The sequence below is a fragment of the Salmo trutta genome, unplaced genomic scaffold (genome assembly GCF_901001165.1).
Source record: "Salmo trutta unplaced genomic scaffold, fSalTru1.1, whole genome shotgun sequence".
NCBI lineage: Eukaryota > Metazoa > Chordata > Actinopteri > Salmoniformes > Salmonidae > Salmo > Salmo trutta.
Window position 1 is genome coordinate 10,965,083 of NW_021822911.1, and position 25,839 is coordinate 10,990,921.

A 25,839-nucleotide genomic window follows, 5' to 3' on the forward strand; every position below is an offset into this window, starting at 1 on the left:
AATATATATATTACTGTAATTGTCTTGCTGTTAATAAAAATGTTATTAGTAGTTCTGCCAGACTTAGGAAGGTTGGAATTAGGGCAGCAGGCAATGTATTCCTATTGAAAGAGATTTAGAGGTCAAGGCTGCACCCTGTTTTAATTCTTAACTGTATTGTTGGTTTAAGAGCTTGTATTCAGCATTTGACAGTAAGGTCACCTGTTGTATTTGGCACATGTGACAAATTTAAATTTGATTTGTTTGGTAATAATGTTTTGTGTGTTTTTTTTTCTAGGACGGTCTCAATGAACTGTGGCAACCCAGACAGGGTTTGGCCACGAACCCAGAAGGAGGGGCTAAGACCAATGTAGACAAACTAACGGACCGATTGGTCCTGTTCTCCGCTAAACTCCTCCCCCTCTTGTATGGAGCTGGCCAATAGGATCGCAGGGTGAAGTCGATAGGCCGTTCCAGGTTACAGCCAGGGCTGTTGCCCTGATAGAAACACACGATTCTCCTCTCAGATAGACATGTTTGTTCTATGTTCCATATTTTTATCTGAACGTTTCTAAAACGTTTTGTCCTGCTGAACGCATCCCCCTCCCAGGGTTCTCTGAACTACCCGCTGGGAAGGCTTCTCCTCCAGCCCTGCTTTAACACGCCTGGTTCAGATACTCTTCACCGGGACCGTGGTTGAGTTAGAGCAGGGACGGAGCTAAACCCTGCAATTGAATTAGGATGTTACGTCTGTCTGTCTGTCTGTCTGTCTGTTCAGTAACACCTCCTAACCCTAACCTGTCTGTCTGTCTGTATAGTAACACCTGCTAACCTGTCTGTCTGTCTGTCTGTCTGTCTGTCTGTCTGTCTGTCTGTCTGTCTGTCTGTCTGTCTGTCTGTCTGTTCAGTAACACCTCCTAACCTGTCTGTCTGTCTGTCTGTCTGTCTGTCTGTCTGTCTGTCTGTCTGTCTGTCTGTCTGTCTGTCTGTCTGTCTGTCTGTTCAGTAACACCTCCTAACCTGTCTGTCTGTCTGTCTGTCTGTCTGTCTGTCTGTCTGTCTGTCTGTCTGTTCAGTAACACCTCCTAACCCTAACCTGTCTGTCTGTAGGAGACTGGGAGTAGATCTGGGGGAGACTGACGTCTACCAGGATTCTAATGGAGGGGAGGAAGAGGAGGATGATGATGGTGGTAGTGATGGTTCTGTGTGACCCCTGACCTGACCTCTTGTCTCCATAGAAACGCGTATCCAGATCCAGTAGTCGGTCAGAGGGAGAGAGGTTAAATCTGGGTACACCAGGTGTACACCGTTTAGTTTATATTGGGTACACCGGGTGTACACCGTTTAGTTTATACTGGTTACACCGGGTGTACACTGTTTAGTGTATACTGGGTACACCGGGTGTACACCGTTTAGTTTATACTGATTACACCGGGTGTACACCGTTAGTTATACTGGATACACCGGGTGTACACCGTTTAGTTTATACTGGATACACCGGGTGTAGACCGTTTAGTTTATACTGGATACACCGGGTGTACACCGTTAGTTATAGTGGATACACCGGGTGTACACCGTTTAGTTTATACTGGATACACCGGGTGTAAACCGTTTAGTTTATACTGGATACACCGGGTGTAAACCGTTTAGTTTATACTGGATACACCGGGTGTACACCGTGTAGTTTATACTGAATACACCGGGTGTAAACCGTTTAGTTTATACTGGATACACCGGGTGTACACCGTCAGCAGTTTGGATACACCTGGTGTACACCGTTAGTTTATACTGGCTACACCGGGTGTACACCGTTAGTTTATACTGGATATACCGGGTGTACACCATTACGTTATACTGGATACACCGGGTGTACACCGTTTAGTTTATACTGGATACACAGGGTGCTTTTGTCATATTTCAACATGACGGAGAGTAAAGTCAGTCAGGAGTCCCTGACCTTATCTTCTCTCAAGAAGATGTCTGGTAGGCCCATTTAAATACCTTTTTTGGACATTTCAAGATAGCAGATGTTTGAGTTGGGTCTATTAACACAGCTGTGAGTTGTTATTTTTTTCTTTTTTTCATTTTTGACAAAATGAGCAGTCCTGGAAGTGACAGATTTTGACTCATATTGAGTGATAAGACTGAGCTATTTAGAAAATCCCTTAGCCTTTCGACTAATTTTGGTTTAGTTGGACTAATTTTGGGTTAGTTCTCTCAAGAAGAACTAACCAATCTCAACATGACAGAAAGTAAGACAGGGAAACCAATCTCAACATGACAGAAAGTAAGACAGGAGAACCTATTTCAACATGACAGAGAGTCAGTCAGGAGTCCCTGACCTTATCTTCTCTCAAGAAGATGTCTGGTAGGCCCATTTAAATACCTTTTTTGGACATTTCAAGATAGCAGATGTTTGAGTTGGGTCTATTAACACAGCTGTGAGTTGTTAATTTTTTCATTTTTGACAAAATGAGCACTCTTGGAAGTGACAGATTTTGACTCATATTGAGTGATAAGACTGAGCTATTTAAAAACATTTTTTCAACATTTCAAGATAGCAGTTAGTTCAGTTTGATCTTATTAAAGACAGCTGTATATTCTTTTTTTTGACCCAAAAATATTCTATGTTCACGCCCACTTTTTTTGCACTATGTTTGAAGGCTGTCAACTTCTTGTCAGGAGGAGAATCACTTAGCCTTTCAACTAATTTTCAAATGATAGGATGCCTATTTAAAAACACTTTTTCAACATTTCAAAATAGCAGTTAGTTCAGTTTGATCTTATTAAAGACAGCTGTATCATTTTTTTATTCATTTTGACATATTTTTTGGGACCACTTTTTTTGCTCTGTTTGAAGGCTGTCAGCTTCTTCTCAGGAGGAGAATCCCTTAGCCTTTCAACTAATTTTCAAATGATAGGATGCCTATTTAAAAACACTTTTTCAACATTTCAAGATAGCAGTTAGTTAATTTTGAGCATATCAAAGACAGCTGCAACTTTATTTTATTAATTCTCACAATGTTTTTTTTTTTACCCTAAATTATTCTAAGTCCACAGTCTCTGTCATTGAACTATGTTGAGCCGTGTGCCTGGTGATTGAACAGGTTACCAGGTGTGTTTTTGAATATAGTTCTTAATGGCTTCAGTGGTGTGCTGGGGTCCATTGCTTGCTAAGGGGGAACCTCCCACCCGGGTTTAGCCAACAGGGGGCACACCCAACCCCTCTAGTAAAACTGAATGTCTCTCTCTCAGGCTATGAAAAAAGCCCCACCTCCTCTCGCTCAGCCATTCTAACAGTGGAAGCCAGGATCTGTGAGAAACTATGATAATAAACTGTGAACAATAATGAAGCCATGTTTGTCTGTGTGAGTGAGGATTTATTATTGAATTGTGTGATAACTTTAATTATGTGATCCATCCTCTGTTTCCTAACTGAATAAACATTTTAAGATAGCAGTTGGTTCAGTCTGATCATCTCATGTACTGTTGGAACTTTATTTGAATCCTTTTTCACAATTTTTATTTTTATTTTTTTTATGACAAATTCCAGAGCCTCTGTATACATTTTTACACATTTTTTCCCCACTCTCTACTTTGTACAATGACAGAGAAAGTGGGACTCTGTCGTTTTTTCTGACAAGTTCTCTCATTGATCTCAGGTTCAGCCACCAAGGGGGTCACCCACCCTCCATGAAAACTTTCATAGGCTCTCTTTCACTCAGTAATCATGTAACAAGTGGACAGGCTCCCAGAGGCAGGGCAATCAAAGGCTCCAAGTCACTGAAGTGCCCATCAGCCTAGACTCTGTTGCCGGATACTCTGGACTGCACACTTTTGCCGGATACTCTGGACTGCACACTGGTGCCGGATACTCTGGACTGCACACTGGTGCCGGGCTCTTGAGGCTGGGCCGACGCACTGGAAGCCTGGTGCGTGGGGCTGGTAGAGGTGGTACCAGGCTGAAGACACGCACCCTAGGGCTAGTGCGAGGAGCGGGAACAGGCTGAATAGGACTAGGCCGACTCATGGGAAGCTTGGTCCGGGTTGCTGGTACTGGTCGTGCCATATTGGAGGTACTCACTTCCGGGATAGCATGAGAGGCAGGAACCGGAAAGACGGGGCCATGGAGGCGCACAGGTGGCCTTAACCGCATCGCCTGCACAACCCGTCCTGGCTGGATGGAACTAGCAGCCCTGCACGAGCTGGGTGCTGGTACAGGGCGAACTGGGCTGTGCAGGGGCCTGATGGTTGCCGTGCATAGAGCGGGAGTAGGGTAGCCTGGTCCTAGGAGGCGTACCGGCGACCAGATGCGCTGCGCAGGCATCCTCCTACCAGGCTGGATGCCCACTCTAGCACGGCATCTGCGAGGGGCTGGAATGGCGCGCACCGGACTGTGCGTGCGTATGGGTGAGATAGTGCGCACCTCAGCAAAACACGGCGCCCTCCACTCTATACGCTCCTCCACATAATCACGGGTAGCTGGCTTATGGCTCTTCCTTGGCCTAGCCAAACTACCCATGTGCCCCCCCAAAAAATGTATTGGGGGTGCCTCTCCGGCTTCCTCACCAGTCGTGTACCCCGGTAGCGTTCCCGGTCCTCACCAGCCTTTCTCCACGGGCCCTCTCCGGCCAGAATCTGGTCCCAAGTCCATTTCTCACGAGTGTCCATGTCGAAGTCTATTTCCTCAGAATAGTCCATATATTCAGCGTCCTGCTCCTTTTTCCGCTGCTTGGTCTTGTTGTGGTGGGTGGTTCTGTCACAATAGTTGAAACCGTGTTGTATGGACCAAACTGCAGACGGAATGTGGATACTCATCTTTTTAATATATAAGAGCAAAGCATCCACAGGAAAAACAATAATTACTAACGACATGCTAAGTACAAACAAAAGACTAGCAGTGTTAGCACAACCACCCACAAACCCAAGTGACAAACATACTCCTAAATATATGACTCCCAATCAGGAACAACGATCCCCAGCTGTTCCTGATCAGGAGTCACAAGACTAACACAGAAACAGACATACTAGACAACACATACAGACTTCTTCTGCCACGTCCTGACCAAAATACTACACCACTACTCCCTCTGCTGGTCAGGACGTGACAATTTAAGATAATTGACGAGAAAAGTCTCGTCCAACCATCGAGTATCTCATTGCACCCTCATATGCCATGTCTTGAAATATGCAGACAGACAGATTAAAAGTAATTTTACATTGTATAACTGTACTTCTGACAGCCAACTTTCTAACTCCGCCCATAACTCTGACGTCATAACATTCCCAGAAGGATTATTGAGTCATTGTTAGTTTTACACTGAAGACATGACTCTGCCATTGTGCTGTAGAATTAGGGGATTTTGTCTCTTGTATAATAACCTGTTTGGGATAGGGGGCAGTATTGAGAATTTAGAAAAAATATGTTCCCATTTTTAACTGCCTCCTACACCAACTCAGAAGCTAGAATATGCATATTATTGTTCAGGTTTGGATGGAAAACACTCTGAATTTTCTAAAACTGTTTGAATGGTGTCTGTGAGTATAACAGAACTCCTATGGCAGGCAAAAACCTGACAAGGTTTCAAGCAGGAAGTACCCTGTCTGACAAGGAGTCGTGCGTCTTGCATCTTTTTATTGAAAAGTAAGGATCTTAGCTGTAACGTGACAATTCCCAGGGCTCCAATAGGCTCTCAGAACCCGCCAAAAACCTGAAGGTTTACGAGGGAGCCTCAGGCTGAAACACATTATCACCTTTTGTAAGTGGCTGCTCAGAGGACCTTTGAATGAGGCGCGTGCACGATTCGCTCCTGAGGAGAAATTTTATTTGGCTGTTTAAGCTCAATGCATATTCCCGGTCGGAATATTATCACTTATCTACGAGATAAATGGCATAAAAATTGGTTTTAAACAGCGGTTGACATGCTTCGAAGTACGGTAATGGAATATTTAGACATTTTTGTCACGCCAATGCGCCATGCGCGACACCGTGATGAAGCATTCTGATAGTGTCTAGAACTCACGAACAAAACGTCGCTGTTTGGATATAACGATGGATTATTTGGGACCAAACCAACATTTGTTATTGAAGTAGAAGTCCTGGCAGTGTATTCTGACGAAGAACAAGCAAGGTAAGAACATTTTTCTTATAGGAAATGTGATTTTGGTGGAGGCTGACCTGGGTGGGTATCTAAATAGCTAGCCCTGTGATGCCGGGCTATGTACTTAGATTATTGCAAAATGTGCTTCATCCGAAAAGCTATTTTAAAATCGGACATATCGAGTGCATAGAGGAGTAATGAATCTATAATTCTTAAAATAATTGTTATGCTTTTTGTGAACGTTTATCGTGAGTAATTTAGCAAACTGTTAGTAAATTCCCCGGAAGTTTGCGGGGGTTATGCTTTTTCTGAATGTCACATGCATCTGATGAAGATCATAAAAGGTTAGTGCTGCATTTAGCTGTGGTTTGGTTTTATGTGACATGATATGCTAGCTTGAAAAATGGATGTCTGATTATTTCTGGCTGGGCACTCTGCTGACATAATCTAATGTTTTCCTTTCGTTGTAAAGCCTTTTTGAAATCGGACAGTGGGGTTAGAGTAACGAGATTCTTGTCTTTAAATAGCTGTAAAATAGTCATATGTTTGAGAAATTGAAGTAATAGTATTTCTAACGATTCAAAAATCGCGCCACTGGATTTCAGTGGCTGTTACGTAGGTGGGACGAGTTCGTCCCACATGCGCCAGAGAGGATAAGGGACTATCATTTGTCCCAACATCACAGGCCACAAACTTTGATACAGTTAAAGACTTCCAAAAGTGTTTTAATGGGGTTTCTCCCTGTGCACCTGCCAATGTAAATCCATTGAACGAGACAAGTTACCAGACAGGACATATTGCTAATGCTCTTCCCATTGATAACCTGAATGACAATTAACTAGTGGGCGGTGGTGGTGATGACGGCCTATTCGATGACGTCGTCCATCGGGATTCCCCCAAAAAAGAAGACGCTCTGGATTGATCGCTGGAGTCAGATGTGAAGGAGGAGGTTGAATTGCTGCATGCAAAAACACTGTTTACAAAAGCTTTGTTAAAGAACAAGAAGGCTGGCACACTGTTTACAAAAGCTTTGTTAAAAAAACTAGCTTTTCTTTCAAAAACAAGGACATTCCGAAGTGACCCCAAACTGTTGAACGGTTAGTATGTTGTTCCAAAGTTGACTGACCCTTAAGGGAACTACACTGCCATAAATACAAGGAAAGTCAAGAAGTGTTAAATAAATAAAAAAATTAAAATACAAATCCGGCAAGGCACCAACTTTGAGAAGGGTTTAAAACAAAGGTTTCAAACAATTTATAAATGTTATGGAATGTAGGTATGTTTCGCCTTTAATGTAATGGCATTGAAAATAAATGGAAAAAGGCGAATATGTGTTTGAATACCCATACTAACATACTGTATACTACATACTTAATGAGTACATACTATTAGTTAATTGTAGTATACTGTAACTACATACTTAATGAGTAAATACTACATATTATTAGTTAATTGTAGTATACTGTAACTACATACTTAATGAGTATATACTACATACTATTAGTTAATTGTAGTATACTGTAACTACATACTTAATGAGTATATACTACATATTATTAGTTAATTGTAGTATACTGTAACTACATACTTAATGAGTAAATACTACATACTATTAGTTAATTGTAATAAACTGTAACTACATACTTAATGAGTATATACTACATACTATTAGTTAATTGTAGTAAACTGTAACTACATACTTAATGAGTATATACTACATACTATTAGATAATTGTAGTATACTGTAACTACATACTTAATGAGTATATACTACATACTATTAGTTAATTGTAGTAAACTGTAACTACATACTTAATGAGTATATACTACATACTATTAGTTAATTGTAGTATACTGTAACTACATACTTAATGAGTATATACTACTGTGACGACCCTCCCACTCTGTCTGCCGTATTCTCTCCTGTTCTTGTTTCTTTATTAGGAGGCCGGTGGGCGGAGTTGGAAGGGTCGTCAGATAAATGGGAAACACCTGGGCTCGGGTGTTTCCCAGGATAAATGGACCTCTTCCCCATTCATTGGGGAGACTCTCTCCACGCAGACACCTTGTTGATATTGGTTGGGGAGTTTTGTGGTTCTTTTGGTTATTTGCTTTGGCACCTTTCAACACTCTGCAATATTACATTCAAGTATGCAACACACTCACTTACATTACTGATTACTGATTACACATGCCATTGTTAACTTCTTAGTTGCTTTATTTAATAAATATATATTTTTGATATACCTTGTCTCCACGTTGTCTCCCTTTTGTTACGAACCCTGAGCCGGTTCGTAACAAGTGGGGGCTCATCCGGGATTTTTGAACTTGTGTTTGGGAGAAAACGTGGAGGTATGTTAACTTGAGGTGCTTTGTTTGTTAGTTGAGTTTGGTGCTCAGTACTGGTTGCCTTTGGTTAATTTGTTTGTGTGCTGCGTTGGAGAGAGTACATTGGTTAGTTTCCAGGCCTCTGCCCAGCCTGGAAACACTTGTTGTACTCGCTGTTGGAACATTGGTCTGAGGTGAGTAGAATCAGCTGTGTACCTCGGTGGGAGATTTGGATAGGGTAGTGAAACTTACTACCTGGAGCTATAGTCTTTTTCCCCTGATAGGCTTAGCGACGTGTTTCATTTTGGAATATGTTGGGAATTGTTAAAGTTTGTTATTTTTGTGTGGTGTCTGTGGACTGAGCAGTTGTCTCGGGAGCACATCCGTGGCTTGGTGGAATCTACCAGCGTGCTGGGGGGTTACTTCCTCGCCAGCGGGCTACAGTGCATAATTACCCACCGCAAATCTGCATGAAGACTAGGGTTGAGTTATTGTAGGTTTTGGGGAAGTTCCATATCTCATCTCTTTTCTGTGGTACCAGTGTGATTGTTTTTTCTCTTGTTGTGGTCTGGTGTGCTCAGAGGGGTTGAGTGAGATTTTTTTTTTCTCCCTTTCCTCTCTCTCTCTGACTATGGCGTCTAATGTAGACGAGTTCATTCGCTTTCCATCAGAGGAACTGTTAGACTTATGTACTAAAGAACAGCTGTTGAAGGTTGCTGAACACTACAAAATTGAAATTAGTGATAAACGTCTAAAAAATTCCATTAGGTTAATATTGAAGGCCAATCTGATGGAGAGTGGTATTCTTGACGTTACCACTGGGGCAGCCTTTGCTGAGGACTCGCCGTCTCCCCGATATGTCACAATTACCGCTCCATCGGTTAGTCCTAGTAATCTTCTTTTTGAACAGCAGAAAGAGCTGCTTCTGTTACAGCAAGAGCACGATCGTGAGAAGCTAGAGCACGATCGTATAAAATATGAAAAGGAATTGGAATTTAAACAGGATAAGGAGCGTGCTGATCAGTTAAAATATGAAAAGGAATTGGAATTTAAACAGGATAAGGAGCGTGCAGATCGTGTAAAATATGAAAAGGAATTGGAATTTAAACAAGATATGGAGCGTGCTGATCAGTTAAAATATGAAAAGGAATTGGAATTTAAACAGGATATCGAGCGTGCTAAAATCAAGCTGCAACAAGAGCGACTAGAGTTGGTTAGGGAAGGAAAGCTCTCAGGAGAGAGTTTGCTCTGGGAAGGTGACCCAGAATTACTTAGGAATCGTTCCTCTTTTGGTCGTGCCCCGGACACATTTGACATTGTTGGGAATTTACGGTTGTTGCCTCAGTTTAATGAAAGGGATCCTGAGACATTCTTTTTGTTGTTTGAGCGTGTTGCTAACGCTAGGAGTTGGCCTGATTCTGATCGCACTTTGATGTTGCAATGTGTGCTGACTGGTAAAGCTCAGGAAGCATATGCAGCTCTTAGTGTAGCCGACAGTGTCAGTTATGATAAGGTTAAAACGGCGGTGTTACAGATTTACGAATTGGTTCCTGAGGCTTACCGCCAACGATTTAGAACTTTAGAAAGGGATGATAAGCAGACTCATGTTGAGTTTGCGCGAAAATTATCTTCACAGTTTAATCGCTGGTGTTCCGCTTCTGCCGTTATGACTTTTCAAGGGCTGTGTGATCTGATTATGCTAGAGCAATTTAAGGACACAATCCCTGATTATATAGCGACGTATATTAACGAACGCAAAGTAAAGACTGTCGCTGAAGCTGCGGTTTTGGCAGACGAATATGTTTTGACTCACAAAAGTGTTTTTGTAGAGCCCCGTATACGGAGTGAGTGGAGACATTCGGAGAGATTTGAACCACGCTCACAGAGATACTCTGGTTCACGGGCAGAGTTTTATTCAACTAGGGTTGAGCCTGATTCCCGTGGTAAAACTGACTTTGGTCAAGAGTGTCACTACTGTCAAGGCTCAGGTCATTGGAAAAACGAATGTCCGGTTCTCAGGTCTAGGGGTAAAATCAGTACGTGTGCTAACGTTAAATCTAGGCCTACGGCGTTAGCTGCGTCTGTTCCACATCAGTTTACTCCTGAAACATTGTCTCAGGCCGAGGGCCATGTGAAAGTTCATATTGACCCAGGCTATTTACCTTTCGTTACGGAGGGTTTTGTGTCTATGTTAGGAAGTAAGAACCTAGTGCCAGTGAAGATCCTACGAGACACAGGTGCCTCGGAATCGTTTGTGTTGGAATCTGTGTTACCCTTCTCTGCTGAGACTGATTCTGGGAATAGTGTTCTAATTAGGGGAATAGGTTTGAATAATCTGTCAGTTCCATTGCATAGACTAATGTTGGATTGTGGACTGGTGAAAGGTGAGGTTGTTGTGGGGGTGCGTCCTTCGTTGCCTATTGAGGGTATCGACGTTATCCTTGGGAATAACTTGGCTGGCGAGTGTGTGTGGCCTGTTGTGTTTCCATCTCTAGTGGTTTCCACTAAATCGTCACTTGTAGGGATTCCTGATGAGAGTGAGCAGAGGTTCCCAGCGGTGTTCTCTGCGGGTACAGTGACGCGGTCTATGAGCCATGGTGACCTGGTCCCTGCTCCGGTAAATGTGAATACCACAAAGAAGTCTCTCGCTGTTTTCCCTGTTATTCCGTTGTCTGTACTCATCTCCGATCTAAACAATGCGCCACGGATGGACCACACATTAGAAGAGTTGCGTGACCAAGTTGTGCCTGTGGAACAGTTGGGAGATGTCGCACATGGTTATTTTCCCCAAGAGGATGTTCTGATGAGAAAGCTGGTGTCTATAGGGGACGGTAAACCTGTTCGTTTGGCTGATAACGTTGCTTCCCTTGGTTCTGTTAATGCTAGGTCTGTGCATGAGGAAAAAAATGTTCCTGGTCCCGATGATTGCATACTGCAGGGTAGATTGAAGAATTCTGAGACACTGGATATTTTGGATAGCCCTTTTACTCAGCTACCTGTTGATGGGCGGGAAGAGCTGGGTGGTCTGATTCGGAAAATTCCAGGATTGTTTTCTGTGACACCTACATGTACAAACTTGATAGAACATGATATTGACACTGGAAATGCTGACCCCATTCGTCAGGGGTTCTATAGAGTCTCTGTAGAGAAACTGCGTTGTCTGGATGCTGAGGTCAGGTACATGCTGGAGAGTAAGATAGCAGAGCCTTCTTTCTCTAGTTGGGTTTCTCCCTGTATCTTGGTCAGTAAAACGGATGGAACGGACCACCGTAATGTAAACGGAGTTACTAAGCCGGATTAATTTCCTCTTCCTTAGATGGAGGATGGCGTTGATCAAGTCGGCGCAGCTAAGTTGTGAGCAAATTTGAACGGTTATTGTGCCATTGGCAGGTGCCACTGACGAGTAGGGCATATGACATTTTTGCCTTTATTACTTCCTCTAGTCTGTACTCGTATTCGTTATGAGTTTAGGACTATGAATCGTTGGAAAATGTTGTTTGCGTTGGTAGCTAATGTGGTCTCTTGTGTGCCCTGTTCCTGAGTGTTATGTGAGTGATCATTGTTGGGGGTTGTCATGTTCTAACTTTCCTGTCTGTTCCCTCCTGGTCTCGTTTTCTTCTTTCCTCTTAAAAGTTGCTTCCTGTACACAAAGGTTGCTGAGGTCTAGGGAGAAGGAGGTTGGCTGGGGCAAGTGGAAGGTGAACATGTAACCTCTTGTAAATTTGGGACGCAGAGGCTGGTGTGTTGTTCCGGGGTCCTTGTTGGTCCCCGGTTTTATGGGGGGGGGTGTGACGACCCTCCCACTCTGTCTGCCGTATTCTCTCCTGTTCTTGTTTCTTTATTAGGAGGCCGGTGGGCGGAGTTGGAAGGGTCGTCAGATAAATGGGAAACACCTGGGCTCGGGTGTTTCCCAGGATAAATGGACCTCTTCCACATTCATTGGGGAGACTCTCTCCACGCAGACACCTTGTTGATATTGGTTGGGGAGTTTTGTGGTTCTTTTGGTTATTTGCTTTGGCACCTTTCAACACTCTGCAATATTACATTCAAGTATGCAACACACTCACTTACATTACTGATTACTGATTACACATGCCATTGTTAACTTCTTAGTTGCTTTATTTAATAAATATATATTTTTGATATACCTTGTCTCCACGTTGTCTCCCTTTTGTTACGAACCCTGAGCCGGTTCGTAACACTACATACTATTAGTTAATTGTAGTATACTGTAACTACATACTTAATGAGTATATACTACATACTATTAGATAATTGTAGTAAACTGTAACTGAACCGTTTCCTTTCAGTTGAGGCTCTTCTCCTGTCTACCGGATGTTTATGCTGTTGCTATGCAACCTCTTGCTAGCTAGTTAGCATAACACATTACTAGTTAGACATTTTACGACTTCAGGTGTGTTTTTTAATTAAATCTTGAATACCAGAGTGCTTCATAAATTCAGACCGTTGTCAGATTGTCCGTTTATAAATTCAGCCCGTTTCGCTCTCGGAGCCACTGGACGCTCCGGCCGAGCAGTTGGGTTGATTTGACCGTTCTGACCTTAGCTTGCTAGCTACTTCCAGACACAAATGAGACTCTGACCATGTTACTCGCCCTAGCAGAGCTGGTTAGGCAGTTTTCATGTTATCCAGAGTGACTGTAACTGTGCTGCTGGAAAACATTTAAAGTATGCTTTTTGTTGCCTACGTTTACTGACACCTCGACATATTGAACGGGTGTTGAGCGCTAGTAAATTCATTATTCTGCTCTCTGGTACTCAGACGAGATGCTCTGAAATCAGAGTAGATAGTCAGAGTGAATTTATGAAAGCACCCGAATGTCCATTGAGAAAACACAACGACTTTACCATTTAGCTAAGCTAAGAATGACGGGAATAACCAAGTCAATAAACGTTGGGTAGTTAGATAGAATATAGTTAATATACTGGCAAGTTTGATGTATAAGTAGCCAACTAATGTCAGCTAGCTAGTTAACATACCGGACCATACTGCTGTAATAACATGCTAGCAAATTGTCAGCCAAAATATCGTGTAAGGTAACTTATTTGAAAAGTCATAACTTTATTACATTGCTCAACATTTTCTTAACATTTGTCATAATTAGTTAAAACAATGAATTTGTATCGGCTCTCCTTGGACTTCGGCTGAATATTTTCCGCCATTTTCTACAAATCTGAAAATAATGTGAAGCCACGCCCATTTCCTGAAGAATTGCATTCTGGGCCCTAACGTACTGCGTGTGTACGTCATATTATGGCGAATTTAGTACGACATCCGGGAACTTTTGGCATACTAACTATATCATACTATGACCAATAAGCACACTATATACTCAATTAACATCACAAATAGTACGGTTAGTATGAGTATTCTAACACAGCTAATGACTTATCAACAGCTCTAACAATTTGACCCCCACAGGAAATCTACACTGGCAGTTATAGAAAGACCCATTTACTATATAACCATTGATTCTTGAAGAATATTGTAAATTCAATATTAATAAATGCCTCAAATGTTTCAACAGTATTACCCCACCAGAAACCAAAACATAAGCTCGTATAACGCCACTGTTTGTTAACAAGCACTGTATAGCCTTAATCTTGTTTAAAACTATCATTTTGACCTTATGGCCAGCCAGTCCTTGTATTCATAGTGTAGTGAATTCAGTGGGTAGCCCTGAGCTGGACTCAAACCTGGGTCCAGCAACTGTCAAGCCAACACCTTATAACTGTTACGCCAAGATGTCTGAACTTCTTGAAGAGGTCGCTAGATGTTGGGTTACGGTTTCTACAATGGTTTTCTCTATGAATTTGAGAGTGGTTACACTTCTCCTTCCCCCATCCCTCAGCTGTTTACCAAACCAAGCCTCTGGGCAGCCATTTTGTTGCTGTTTAAATCCTAGGTTGTCCCTTTAAAACAGCCGCACATCTATCAACCAATCTGCAGTTCATACAATAACAAAGCTGTCATTCCACCACTAGTTTGGTTATAAGATGATGATGGGGCTGGAGAAATGTAACTACTCTCAAATTCATAGACAGACCTACGGATGCAAGGACTGACCATCCATGATATCAACATTATAGTTTTAACCATGTTTTGAGTGTTTACAGTGTTTGTTTATCATTTACATTGTTTCTAATTTATCTCGATAATGATCAGACCACACAGGAAAAGTCACCAGAGGGGTCAACAAGTCATACCACCCTTTCAGAACCGTGTTTCTTACTACATTAAACAAATTAAGGCTTAGAACTTCATCTACATTTTGTATCCCAGGTTCCCAGAACATTCCCTATCAAATGAATTTCATGTGTTTATTAAAACTCTGAAAACAAGACACTCCCCAGTATCACACAGAAATTTGATTCTCTCTCCCATTACTGTTAGTGTCAAATAGGGTTTCTGTTCTTGTTGTACTGCCAAATCAATTGTAGCCAATTCAAAAACTTCACAATCGCTGTTTATAACTAAATTCTGAAAATCGTCCTTCCCCTCACTAGTGTCTGTTCCCCTGCTCTCCATAGTTAGTCATGCCCCATCCTCCTCCTCTGAGTCTGGCTGGGGGCGCCTGGCCTTCTTTTCTTTATCTCTACTCCCTCTCTGGCTCTGCTTGTCTCTGTTTTTGTTACAATCTCTACCAGAATGGTTTCCCCCCCTGCAGCGGTTACACGGTGCGTTACACTGTCTAGCAAGGTGTCCTAGCTTGTGACAATTGAAACACTCGTATTCCCCTTTAAGATATCATGTCCCTAGGAATTTTTTATTTATTTATTTATTTTTTCCCAAAGAGAGCTAAGCGCTTCTTTTTCCATACAATAACCACTTGGTCAGCATTTCATCCTGTCACACTGATTGAAAAACCCAAAAGTTGACTATAAACAAAACCTAATAATACTTAAAATTCCATTGTACTCCCCCCAATCATTAGTTTTAAACTTTCTCAATGGTTTATGTGATTGAACATGCCTTTCTGTGGGCGCCTGACCTTCTTCTCTCTGTATTTGTCTCGACCCCCTCTCTGGCCTCTCTTACTTCCCTCAGATCTGCTAGCCCCCACCCTACGAGGTTCTGTTTGGTGGCACGATTTATCTCGGGATGCATTCCACTGAGGAAAGCAATTTTTCATTGCTGATAATCCGGGGCTTCAAATCCATCCACTACCGTGGGTTCTATTAACCCAATATTAGCGTTGGACACGTCCTTTAATCTCTCTAGGTATTGGTTTATAGTCTTATGAAATGTCCAAGGGTTTAAAAATATCATGTATATCGCCACAATTCTGTCGCAATTATTAATTTCCGCTCCTTATAATTCATTAGATTTAAGTAACTGCCTTTTCCTTGATTCCGTCATTCAATTACAACTCCCATTCTCTATAAATCCTTTAAGCAGGCCATTTAGACCACAAACAACGTACTTTATCGAATTTTTCTATCTTAAACCAACACTAACAACCGTATCGTTCCAGTCAAAACATAACAATAAGTACATTTAATTTTAGCCCCATGGTGCATGGGCTGGGATCCGAACACGGGTCCCCCGCATGGCAGGCAAGAATTCTACCACTGAACCACAATGATATTGTTCATGTTTAAAATTTCGGTAGTTCTTTCCTGCTCGGATACAATGTTCACAGTCTGGTGAAATGTCCTGTTCTATCGCAATTAAAACACCTCTTCTCTCCGTCTTTGTCAGCGCGTCTCCCTGTTTTTCCCCTTCTGTCTACAGTATCTCTATCCACTTTTCTCAATAAGTTTGCTAAATCCTGTTTTCCTCTCTGTCTGCTCCTGTTTACCCAAATCATTGTTAGCAACGCCCTTATCACTGGCCCCCTCCGCTCTCTTCCTAGCTTCTGACAGCCAAACCCGAGCAGTCAAGCCCCTCTGTGCGCTGCTTCTCTGTCTTATCCCCACAGACCCTATGTATTTATTTTATCATTAATTCCAATCTTTCAACATTCAAACATGCATCAAAATCGTATTTCTTCCTCCATGTCGGCCCAAAATAAATGTTCCTTTTATCTTTTCCCAGCATAAAACGTTCAACTCCCGTCAATACCGGGGTCTCCTTAGAGGATTTACTACCCATGTTGTTAAAGTACACTCGTATTTATTCTGTTTCTTCTCCCAATCTAGAGTTTTAGAAATATTATTCGTAAGAACCTTAAACTATGTGCTTTAATTTATACAACTCCAAACCAAATACGATCAGTGTCTCCTCGTTGTTAATCTTTAGGTGTATGCTATTTTACCGTTATTAACCTAGAATTTGGGGAATAATCGTTCTATATTACAAATTGCTTCTATCTCATCGCTCAAAAAGGACAAACGGCTTTTTTCTTGCGACTGTTGATTCTAGCAAGATGTTTTCGTTATTAACCTTCTTTTCAATTATAGAGTAGTTCTGCTAGAATGATTTATACGTATCTATCCTAACCCGGTCTTTATCTCGCTCATAGGCAAACACTGCAACCCGTTTTATATTTAGGTTTTACTGTCTGTCTTTTCCTCGCGATTTATCGACAGAATTCTCCTCACACGCAATCCCTCATAACAGCATAATCACTCTATCTCTCTCGAAACTTTATCTACAGCGGGGATTTTCGATCAGACATTAGGTCGCATACGTATGCAACTATAAACTACTTTCCAGGGGTCGTAAAGCCCTAGTTAACAGCCTATTTATCTGTTGCTTCATGTAACTCTTGACACCAATATCTGTATCTCACTCCACCATATTAGGTCTCACTTCACCCATAGATATCAGACCCAAAGCCGTATTTAGGTACCGACTATCCCCCTATGGACTATTAACCCTTTTACGTTATCAGGTTCTCACCATAAGACCTAGTTTAGTTTTATGCAGTGGCCACAGTTGCCGAGGGTCTATTTCGGACCCTCCGTCGTTTTCGAATTCATATCTTTCTGAAGTTACAACTGATTTCTGCCTTCCATTCGCGCAGAATACTTGATTCCCTTTAAAACCGATTTTTCTCCACGCGAACTTTCGAAGCCAGATCACCAGCTATAACCTCCCCGACTTTCAGCGTCTAACACCCAGAGTACATTAAAATCCTCTACATCCATGAGATTTTGAATTTACGACTGATTCCTTTCTTCTATTCGCACAGACTACTTGATTCCCTTTAAAACCGATTTTTCTCCGCACGAACTTCTGAGCCCAGGTCACCAGCTATAATATTCATCAATCTCAGCGTCTCATACCCAGAGTACCTTTCACTCATAACAATCGCTTTTGCCTTACACTCTCAACAATCGCTTTTGTCTTTCACTCACACCAATCGCTTTTGCCTTGCACTCACTTCTCATCAAATGCCAACACCCAATTGTGTCCCTTATTCCCTCATGCAATGCATACACACAGGTGTATCACTCATTTCACTATGCAATGCAAACCTATAGGTATATCACTCACCCCTTATTTAATGTAATCATACAGGTGCTATTCCCCAAAAGTATGAATAAAGTCTACTAACCTTATCATATGCAGCTGAGTTTTTCAATGTTCGTTGAATCTCGTCACCACCTCTGTCGCGTACCAATTTGCCACCGGCCTGTAAAGAACCCACAGAAAAGGGCCAGGTCTTTGATTTACGGATATTTCATCCGCCCGTGCACGGTTTCGGTGTCTCCTTGGAACGACAGCGGCAGTTTGAGATCCGGCTCGAAGGACCAATTGTTAAAGGAATTTTATATCTTTGATGATAATAATCAAGAATCAATTCGCCTTGACTAATGGCCAAGGTTTGTAAGACAATGGGTTAAAATAATTAGGCAAGGACTCAGCTTTCTGCAAAAGGTATCTGTAGCTTTTATTCAGAGAACGTTCTCAGGTCAGGATAACAAAACAGTCATTATATAGTTCTTGCTTTCTTACGCACATGCATTTACACACACTGTTGGTGACCTGTCTCCCCCACAAACTTCTCACACTCTTTATCACTCCCCTGATCTCGCCTGTTTCTTTCCCTCAAGATAAGAAATGCTTTGAAGCTTTCACTCCCAGGAACATGTGTCTCCTGGTGTCCCTCTAATTGCATATACACATTCCTTTCCCTATCACATGGTTCCTGAACTTTCCAGAACTAATCAAACTTATCTATCCCTACATTGATCATTACATTTATTATTCATTAACCATTCTGTATGACTAATAATTCATCATGGTCTATTGATTCATTTACCTTTAATAGATAATTCTCTTATCACTATTTTAGGGCGAAATAGCGGCCACAACAGACAGACCTGATATCGACCATAATTCGACGTCCTTGGACGTCACGTGCTGAGTGGGTATGACCAAAGTTATTCTATTTAGCTACACTTTGTAGTACATTTTAAAACTATAATAAATGTTTCTGATGCCACATCGCCCGTTTTCAAAGGGAGTCGTTGGTTTTTAGGGGCAGTCGCTTTTGAGTTTTTGAAAGTATTTTCTCAACTGCGATACCAACTCCAGTCAGCAGATGGCGATGTGCGTCTTTCAGGTGATTCTGCCACTGTGACGTATAATCTAGTGGACGAGACGCTTCTTCAACATCAACAGCTAGTCAGCCACCTTGGTTCACTCTAACTTTATGGAAAAAGGTTTATTCAATAAATCCAGCAACTCCTCTCATACTGGGAAGAACCCCCCCCCCCCCAGGCCTTAAGGGCAGTTTATTTCAAATGTAGTACCCGGACGGAGAAAATCCAATTAGCGTTTTATAGTTTCATCGTTAGGGTAACTTAACCTAAAGTGGACACACTCCCATCAGTTTCTGAGACAACTGGCCAGACTTTGTAGATTGTTTAATAATGCTTAAACCTCATCTTTATCAAATGATCCATTAAAGATACCAACTCAAAACCTACGTTCGTCTACATATGGGTTGTTTAAATTGTATCTAATTATATTCCCAGTATTACTTCATCAAATCTCTAGTAATCGATTATACACACATATAATTCATCAAATTTTCATGTATTCACAGAATCCATATAAAACGTAAGTAATTCTCAGGTAGTCACGACAACCATTCCATTTGCTTTTTCAAGGACTCTCCACAGCTACGAAGCAGCTCTCCAAACATACTCCCAGCAGAACAAAAAATATACTTTTGTTTCCCGGACAATGACCATGGGATCCTCAACGGTTCTCTAACCTCCCAGAGACCACGGCAAAATCAAGCCTCCCAGGAACTATAGACCTTCCGCTGCTTTCTAAAATATCATCCCGCTTATTATCCACATTTCAATCATCTGATTCAGCATATTTCTATATGTTACTATCCAGACGACAGATTAAGACTCATTTCCACTGTCACACAACTCTCATATCACAGTCACACAACTCTCATATCACAGTCACACAACTCTCATATCACAGTCACACAACTCTCATATCACAGTCACACCATGCTATTCCCAAACATACCTAATCAATTAGTTGTTTTTCAACAATATTTTAACCTGCAGGAATATTTTCACATTTCTATCTCATGGTTAGTTCCTAGGATAATGTAACTCATACATTTACATCTTTCAATACGTCTAAAATGGGGTCCAGGTTTAAAACCATTACAGGTGCACCGTACTATCTTATACTATATCATAAATGGTCTTAACTAGTAAACACAGATTCTAGTTTTCATCCAGTTTGACTGGGCACTGTTTACACCTCCACACAGGAATACACACTCAGAGCCTCCTGACTGGGCCCTGTTTACACCTCCACACAGGAATACACACTCAGAGCCTACTGACTGGGCCCTGTTTACACCTCCACACAGGAATACACACTCAGAGCCTCCTGACTGGGCCCTGTTTACACCTCCACACAGGAATAGACACTCAGAGCCTCCTGACTGGGCCCTGTTTACACCTCCACACAGGAATACACACTCAGAGCCTACTGACTGGGCCCTGTTTACACCTCCACACAGGAATACACACTCAGAGCCTACTGACTGGGCCCTGTTTACACCTCCACACAGGAATACACACTCAGAGCCTCCTGACTGGGCCCTGTTTACACCTCCACACAGGAATAGACACTCAGAGCCTCCTGACTGGGCCCTGTTTACACCTCCACACAGGAATACACACTCAGAGCCTCCTGACTGGGCCCTGTTTACACCTCCACACAGGAATACACACTCAGAGCCTCCTGACTGGGCCCTGTTTACACCTCCACACAGGAATAGACACTCAGAGCCTCCTGACTGGGCCCTGTTTACACCTCCACACAGGAATACACACTCAGAGCCTACTGACTGGGCCCTGTTTACACCTCCACACCGGAATACACACTCAGAGCCTACTGACTGGGCCCTGTTTACACCTCCACACCGGAATACACACTCAGAGCCTCCTGACTGGGCCCTGTTTACACCTCCACACAGGAATACACACTCAGAGCCTACTGACTGGGCCCTGTTTACACCTCCACACAGGAATACACACTCAGAGCCTCCTGACTGGGCCCTGTTTACACCTCCACACAGGAATACACACTCAGAGCCTACTGACTGGGCCCTGTTTACACCTCCACACAGGAATACACACTCAGAGCCTCCTGACTGGGCCCTGTTTACACCTCCACACAGGAATACACACTCAGAGCCTCCTGACTGGGCCCTGTTTACACCTCCACACAGGAATACACACTCAGAGCCTACTGACTGGGCCCTGTTTACACCTCCACACAGGAATACACACTCAGATTCTACTGACTGGGCCCTGTTTACACCTCCACACAGGAATACACACTCAGAGCCTACTGACTGGGCCCTGTTTACACCTCCACACAGGAATACACACTCAGAGCCTACTGACTGGGCCCTGTTTACACCTCCACACAGGAATACACACTCAGAGCCTCCTGACTGGGCCGAATTTTCACATCCACACAGGAATAGACACTCAGAGCCTCCTGACTGGGCCCTGTTTACACCTCCACACAGGAATACACACTCAGAGCCTCCTGACTGGGCCCTGTTTACACCTCCACACAGGAATACACACTCAGAGCCTCCTGACTGGGCCCTGTTTACACCTCCACACAGGAATAGACACTCAGAGCCTCCTGACTGGGCCCTGTTTACACCTCCACACAGGAATACACACTCAGAGCCTACTGACTGGGCCCTGTTTACACCTCCACACCGGAATACACACTCAGAGCCTACTGACTGGGCCCTGTTTACACCTCCACACCGGAATACACACTCAGAGCCTCCTGACTGGGCCCTGTTTACACCTCCACACAGGAATACACACTCAGAGCCTACTGACTGGGCCCTGTTTACACCTCCACACAGGAATACACACTCAGAGCCTCCTGACTGGGCCCTGTTTACACCTCCACACAGGAATACACACTCAGAGCCTACTGACTGGGCCCTGTTTACACCTCCACACAGGAATACACACTCAGAGCCTCCTGACTGGGCCCTGTTTACACCTCCACACAGGAATACACACTCAGAGCCTTTATAAAAACTCTTCGTCAGGAGCGGTCACCAAGTGAAGATTCACATCCCCATCGCCAAATGTGGTGGTTAATTTCTTTAATATCAATTGAGGAGAGACAAACTTATCACAAGTCAGAGTTATTCTTAAACTAAATCTTTATTCACTTATAAGGGAGCAGGTCAATACAACGTACACATATAAAGTGAATCAACTGAGTGGACAAAAGTACCAAGGTCTTTTATAGCCCATTCAACCTACATGACAAACAGATGTATAGAATGGGTCACAAGGTTAAGATTTGTATGAAAGATAGTTATAATTCTCAGCAGACAGTATCTGCTGTAAAAACAGTACTCTTTGTGTAGAGACCAGGGTCTGGCCCTGGGGTCATCTCTCCCTGGTACCATATAGAACAGAAACATTAACTCATGCTCTGGAATGCGGTCTCTTTAGGTTTTATCACCCAAAAGACATTGTAAATCTCCTGTCAGTGTTTTCTCCCAGAGGCCCATCCTCAGTAGAACACAGACACAATAGTTCTAAGAACCCTCTATTCTGTTGCATAAAACAACCATTTGATGCAATAAAAGTATTATAACATAATCATGCAGTTTTGTTCTCAGTGTCCACTGAAAGTTGACTAGTAACAACAACTGGGACCTAAAAGACACCCACCATGAGACCCACTAAATCTGCCCAAGAAGAGGCAAACAAAAGCAAAACACACACCAAACTTAAAGACAGGAAGTAAACCAAAAAGGTGGAGCAACTAAAGGTGTTGACTCTCCACATGTATCAAGACAACTGGAGCACTGGGCCAGACACTCTTAAATAGAACCTGGACCAGCTCAGGTGAAACACCTTCCCACTAACGAGATGGACAAGCCGGTGTAACACATACTGACTAACAGAAATGGAAAAACCAAAGACTATAACAACTTAAGAGAATGCTTACCACCAACAGAAAACAACTTCCATTTCACATTATAATCAACTACAATGCTTCACCTTCACCAATATAAACATGGTGTCTACTGGCTGTCAACAATTAAAAAAAACAATTTTTTCCTCACTAGCTTCTAGAACTCTCGTCCCCTTGGAACGAGCCCAAACAAAACTCATCTCCAATACTGAAGAACGTGCAGTCAAAATAAATTCTGATCCATGGCAAATCACTGCCTAAACGCAAAACTTTTTGACTGCCCACCCTTGAGACAATCAGCAACCAAGTTGTCTTTAACACGGACATTTGAGAATGAGAATTAACCCTGATATTCTAAAAGCAGGGCAACAATGTCAATATAATTGTACCCAAAAATGGTCAGTTGGTTGCATTAATAATAATCAATTCCAAATCTTACAAGAAATGTAAATATAAAATATTTGGTTGCATAATCTTATTTTCAACGGCTTTTCAATTACATTTTGCTAGGTGGGATAGCCCCACTGTCAAAACAACGTTTTATCGTGTCAAAATCAATAACCAATATGCAGAGTTTGTGATACATTGAAAACCTAAACAAAAAATGTGCTATATACACAAACATCTGCTACAATAATCCTATTACTTGTATTTTTTTAAAACAAGCTCCTTATAAATTGCACAAGCACCAGAAACACTGTTGTTTTGACAAGTAGCAATAAATCACTGATATCGATTAGGGGGGAAATCAGGTTGTACGTGCTGTTGAAACTAACAACTAAACAAAAACACATGGAAATGGGAGATATATTTCACCTCACTGATTAGAGGACAACCTGCAGAAGACAGTCAGCCACATTTTGGAGTGATACATTTAAATTTAGGGGTCGCTAAACAAAGGAACGCAACACTAATTTGTCATCACTCATCGATAACGTGTTGAAATCAATTGTACGACAGGAGGGAGATGAGGTTGCACGTCCTGTTAAAACTAACAGCTCAAAAATCACACGGAATCTGGGAATAATGTGTACATCCCTGGTTAGAGGACAATTTGTCAAAAACAGCTAGCTACATTTTGAAGTGATGCATTTTGATTCCAGTGGGTCACCAACATGGTAAGTGTAACACAGCTCTTTTTTTGTTAGACACTTTTTGTTAAATCTCATAAATAGTAACTCTTCCATTTCAGAGCCTGGATTTTCCCCCTGAGGCTAATATCCATATCATGTTGAAATCAATAGAACAGGGGGCAAACGTTTAGGGTTCTACATTGTGACATCATTAAAATACTCCTACTACAATGTTAAAACATTCTACATTGTGACATTATTTCATTGAAATCATGAAACAACTCCATGTATTTTCTGATGTTTAGTCAGATAACTTTTATCAGTGTCTCTCTCACCACATTGATTACAGCTAAAAGATTTCTCTCCTGTGTGTGTTCTCTGTTGCAAAGTCAGCTGGCTTGATGTAGTAAAACCCTTCCCACAATGACTACAGCTACATTGTTTCTCTCCTGTGTGTGTCCATTTGTGTATATTCAGGCTGTCTGAACGAGGAAAACTCTTCCCACATTGATCACAGCTATAAGGTTTCTCTCCTGTGTGTGTTCTCTGGTGTAGAGTCAGAGAGCCAGATCGACCAAAACTCTTCCCACATTGATCACAGCTATAAGGTTTCTCTCCTGTGTGTGTTCTCTGGTGTAGAGTCAGAGAGCCAGATCGACCAAAACTCTTCCCACATTGATCACAGCTATAAGGTTTCTCTCCTGTGTGTGTTCTCTGGTGTAGAGTCAGAGAGCCAGATCGACCAAAACTCTTCCCACATTGATCACAGCTGTAAGATTTCTCTCCTGTGTGTGTTCTCTGGTATAATGTCAGCTGGCAAGATTGGCCAAAACTCATCCCACATTGACCACAGCTATAAGATTTCTCTCCTGTGTGTGTTCTCTGGTGTTGAGTCAGATGGCAAGATCGACCAAAACTCTTCCCACATTGATCACAGCTATAAGGTTTCTCTCCTGTGTGTATTCTCTGGTGTAGAGTCAGAACGCTAGATGTAGTAAAACTCTTCCCACATTGATCACAGCTATAAGATTTCTCTCCTGTGTGTATTCTCTTATGTAGAATCAGAATGCTAGATGTAGTAAAATTCTTCCCACATTGACCACAGCTATAAGGTTTCTCTCCTGTGTGTATTCTCTGGTGCACTGTCAGCTCTCCAGATTGACCAAAACTCTTCCCACATTGATCACAGCTATAAGATTTCTCTCCTGTATGTATTCTCTGGTGTTGTGTCAGATGGCAAGATCGACCAAAACTCTTCCCACATTGACCACAGCTATAAGGTTTCTCTCCTGTGTGTATTCTCTGGTGTAGAGTCAGAATGATAGATGTAGTAAAACTCTTCCCACATTGACTACAGCTATAAGGTTTCTCTCCTGTGTGTGTTCTCTGATGAATTTTAATGCCTGATGGGGAGGTGAATCTCTTCCCAAAGTCAGAGCAGCAGTGAGTTCTCTTCCCTGTGGATCTCTGCAGGTTTTTCTTGAGGTGTTCTGATCTGGAGACACTCTTCTCTGCCAAGTCAGCATCATGAGGTTGTTGAGGCTCCCCAGAGGATCTACGATAGTTAATTATTTATCCTGTGTGAACAACAAAGTCAGACAGATGATTAACGCCCACAACAGCGGTAATCCACTGTAATGGATTACCGGTGATGGATTACCGGTGATGCCAATAGCGTAGCCATGATGTTATACAACAATTGATTTCTGTAATATATGTTAAAATTATTTGACATTTGTCTTAAAATGAGCAAGAAGTGTCATATTTTGTCTTGTTTTCACATTAGTAGTAACATCTAAGATTGTAGGCTAGAAATAAGTTATTCATGTTGTTGAACCTCTAAGCAGTGTGCCAGACGACCTTTATTTAACCAGGCAAAAACCTGAGAAGATTCCAAACAGGAAGTACCCTCTCTGACCATTCCTTGGGCTTTT

At 42.2% G+C, this 25,839-nt stretch overlaps 1 protein-coding gene across 1 annotated transcript; it reads right to left on the reverse strand.

Annotated features, from left to right (window-relative positions):
• Window positions 1-1,122: 1,122 nt before the first annotated feature.
• Window positions 1,123-25,294, reverse strand: LOC115186464 (zinc finger protein 135-like; the record flags this gene model as incomplete). Its single annotated transcript, XM_029746087.1, has 3 exons — window positions 1,123-1,133; window positions 4,641-4,772; window positions 24,220-25,294. Coding segments are annotated over 3 exons (1,218 nt in total), but the record flags the coding sequence as incomplete, so codon positions are not given.
• Window positions 25,295-25,839: the final 545 nt, after the last annotated feature.